At 55.5% G+C, this 3834-nt stretch overlaps 1 protein-coding gene across 1 annotated transcript in view; it reads left to right on the top strand.

Annotated features, from left to right (window-relative positions):
• The window catches only part of HPS4 (Hermansky-Pudlak syndrome 4), a gene marked incomplete at its 5' end in the record, with an annotated part of 12070 nt that extends 8790 nt beyond the window's left edge, over positions 1 to 3280 (top strand). The window contains 3 exons of the mRNA XM_010080511.1: positions 701 to 833; positions 1723 to 1831; positions 3109 to 3280. Coding sequence (XP_010078813.1) covers positions 701 to 833; positions 1723 to 1831; positions 3109 to 3280 — 414 coding nt within the window. The remainder of the gene's footprint in view (positions 1 to 700; positions 834 to 1722; positions 1832 to 3108) is intronic.
• Positions 3281 to 3834: the final 554 nt, after the last annotated feature.

Here is a 3834-nt window from a genome sequence, read left to right as displayed (position 1 = left end):
GCTGAATGCAGGCTTGATCCTCTCCGTGGTGGAGGAAAGCACAGGAGCAGGCTGGAGGATTATGGAGTTAATCTTCCCTCCATCCTGCCTGAGCCCTGCCCGGAGCCTCTTTTTCTCCCCTTCCAACGACAGCCGAATGCCTGCAGTCTGCAGCTGGCCAGGAGCTGAGTGCGGAGGCTGGGTGCTCTTTAGAGGATTTACTCGTGTGTTGGAAGGGTGCTGCGGGAAGCCCTGCGGGCAGTTCAACCCAGCCCGAGCGGGTGAAGCTGCCTCCCATGTTGTACCGTCTGCCTGCTGTCACAAGGGCTGGGCAGCACAGGAATATTCCTTGCTGCGGCTGCACGTTGTGCCCAGGATGTGAAAATTGGCCCTGGAAATTGTTTGATGGTGAATTAATGGAGTCCTGCATTCTCCTGTAATTAGTGGCACCAGGGGGTTTAATGGCTGATTTTCAGGTTAGAATGAGTGCCCTTTTCTGAGTCCCTCTCTTGCTGGTTTGTGAGCTGTGAGACTGTTTTCTCTGTGCCCACGCTGCCCACCTGTTCCTGGAAGGAGCCTGGGCAGCAGCAGCAGGGTGTGGAAGGGTTCTGTCCCTCTGTCATCAGCCACGGCCACCCGAGCTCCCTCCGGTACCTCCCTGGAAGCCCAGGCGCAGCCGGGCTGCTACTCTGACGCTTGTTTCTTTTTGCCCTCTCTGCAGTACCACAGCAGCCTGGCTTCTCTGAACGGCCTCGAGGTGCATCTGAGGGAGACTCTGCCCAAAGATGACTCGTCCTCGGCCAAGACAACCTACAGCTTCACGCACTACGACTGCGTTCAGAACGTGCTCACGGGTAAGGCTTCGTCCTCTGGGACAGCAGCCGCTTCAGAGGAGGGGACAAGGGGGAGCGGAGGGTTGATGGTAATCTTTTCCCATGCTTCAGACAACTTCTGAGCAACATTGCTTGCTAGAACTCTTACCAAATAGACTGGATTGAGGAGGCTTTGTCTTTGGTGAGTTTATAGTCTGCTGGAGGCTCGTTGATCGCTTTCTTTGGGTGAGAGTCAGAGGCCACTGGGAGATGGAGCGGCTGCCGCTGGCGCGTTGCTCGGAATGATGCTGCTGGGGGTCCTGCGAAGGGCTCAGCCCAAGGACAGGACTTGACATCCTCTGCAAACCCGCCCTCCTTACCCCAACTCCATCCACCCCTGGTGTGACGCCTTTTGTCTCGCTGTACCACAGGGTGTTTGTTGGTTGTTTCTGGCTACGAGAAGCAGGAACTGGGAGCAAGTGGGAGCCGGTAGTTCGGAGGCTGCTGCCCTGGGTTGCTGGCAGGCCATCGACACGCAGAAGGCCTCGTGCACATATTGCTCTGGTTCATTCTAATGTTTCCCTTCTTCTGGCAGCCTCGCAGGCAGTATCCTGGCTCTCTCCAGGTTAGCAGAGGTGCTTTAGGGAAAGCGAGAAGCCCCAGTGGTTCTAGGTAACCCAGGTCTTGGGTGTTCTCATCACCCCTCTGGTGTGTGTACACGCAGGGGGAGGCACACCAGGAGGTTTGTTTGCCCAGGGCTGAGCACGGTGCCAGTCACTGACTGATTTCAGTGGGGTCACACTGGGATTTAGGGTGTCACCCTGTCTCTGTTCTGCAGACATCCAGGGTCTGTGGGAGGGGTCACAGCCTTTTCCTGCTCGGTGAATGAGGGCATGCTCCTCTTAACACCCCCCTTCCTCCTCTTGTGCAGCCAACCTGCCCCACACGCCCGGCCCCCTGGATCGGCACTTCCTGAGAGCTGCCACGCTGATCCACGCCGACTTCAGCCAGCTCCCGGCGGCTTCAGAGGTGATCGTTAGGTAAGGTGTGCTTGTAGCTCCTGTTCAGGGTGCTGAGCGGCATACAGAGCAGGCAGCGGGGGGGAAGCCCTTTTCTGAGGCTGGCGGAGGTTTGGCACACGTTGTAATCGCACCGGTGACACTTGCCAAGGGTCAGTCATGTCACCTTATTCCCTGAAGTTTGCTCTTTAGGTGTGGGCTGCTTCATATTCTGCCTGCAGCCTGATCGGGGTGTTGAGAGGCTAGAATGGCACCAAGGCGAGCGGACTGAAGGCACAGTGAGTTGTGCCTTGGGTTTGGAGTAAGATACAGTCCCTGGCAGCATCAGGTTCTAAGACGCTGTTTTAAATATAGCTGTTCCTAATAAATTTGTGTCTCGGCTGGGAGCCAAAGGCACCCAGAATTGGCAACCTAGATTTTGTTTTCTTGCACGGCCTGTTGGGTTGGAAACACGCTGTAACGTGCGTGGCAAACTCGATTGTAATGCTCCAGGCGAGATGGTCTTATCGCAGCCAGAGCCCTTGCACCAGCCGCGGCTGAAGCCCAGCGCTGCAGCACTCCCCCGTTTGTAGCTGATCTCGGGGTGGTTTGTTGTGAGTGCGCAGAGATTCTGCTCATGCTTGTTTGTCCAAAACATGGTGAAATAAAGATGCTTCTGGGAATTACACTGTTTCACTTCTCTGACACAGCTTGCCAAGGGAACGTGAATCATACTCTTCAGTGCTGGAGAACTCCCCGTTTAGCATGAGCTTGACTGGCTCCTTAAATCCTGCGCCGGCTAAGCTGCCGTGTTCTGTGTTGCCCCAAAAAAAGCAACTCTATGTGTGAATCAGACTGAGTAACAAGATGACTAAAACTGCTTTCTTTTATGGAGAGTTGTCACAGGAGGGTGTCAGCAAACATATCAGTTGCTGCTTTCCTCTGTCAAGGAGGAATACGGATCCTTTGCTTTGCTCCCTGCCAGCCCTCTTGCAGGAAAATACTGAGTGGTGACTGCACGAATGGGTGCTAGTGCTGCTGAGTAGGTCCCTGAGGAGGAGGCGTATGACTCTTTCTCTTTTAGGATGCCAGCACCCTCGAGAAGGAGGGTCTGGTTCCCTGTGGCCTTCTGGCAATGGTTTTCAGGGTTTTGGTGGCCACTTGAGCTCAGTGTTCTTTTGCTCTGCTGAGAGAGACCTCCAAGTCCCTCTCAATAGCCAGGAGTCCAGTGCCACAAGCATCCCAGTGCCCAGCCCGGTGAGCTGAAGTGGATCTTGCACAATAAATCCTGACTGCTGCCTTCTCTCCTGCCCTGCTAGGAACGCCTCCACGGCCGTGTATGCCTGCCGGAACCCCGTCCAGGAAACCTACTTCCAGCAGCTGGGCGCTCCGCTCCGCAACTCGGGTGTTCCCAACCCTCATGACAGTGCGTTCAGCCTGCCGAGCAAGGCCAAGCAGAAGCTGCTGAAGCACGGCGTGAACCTGCTCTGAACCGATGCACCGAGGCAGTGTGTCTCCGTGACGCTGACAGTTAGTTCATCTCCACTCAGTGAAATCTCAAAGCCTTTTGTTCCGTGGGAGGCCCGAGGCTCGGTGCTATATCTGGGGGGGCTCCAGCCTCCTTGCCCTGAGGAAGGGGCACTGCTGCTGCCCTGGTCCTGAGCATGGTCTGTGCTGGTGCAGGGTGGTGTTAGCACTTACCAAAGACTGAAGACAGAAAATAACTGCTTTGCGGTGCTTCGTTTACATTGACTCTAGGACTGTTCATGGTGCTCTGCCGCCACGGGCAGACACTCCTGGAGTGCCTTGACCTGAAGAAAAACCTCCTCGTGCTCTAAGCTACGCAGAAACCAGGCTGCGGGGCTGGCTTCCAGAGATGTCAGTCAGACCTGCCTCTGCCTGGAGTTCTGTGCCTCCACCTGCCCTGGTCAGACTGGGGCTTTATTTCTATCTCTTAACCCTGCTGTGATGAATGCCTTACCTTGGTTATCAGAGCCTGCGTGTTCTCCGCCTAACTGGAATGGAACAAGTGCTGCAAAACTCAT

The sequence above is a fragment of the Pterocles gutturalis genome, unplaced genomic scaffold (genome assembly GCF_000699245.1).
Source record: "Pterocles gutturalis isolate BGI_N339 unplaced genomic scaffold, ASM69924v1 scaffold20974, whole genome shotgun sequence".
NCBI classification, from domain to species: Eukaryota; Metazoa; Chordata; class Aves; order Pterocliformes; family Pteroclidae; genus Pterocles; species Pterocles gutturalis.
This window is presented reverse-complemented; position numbering and strand designations above follow the sequence as displayed.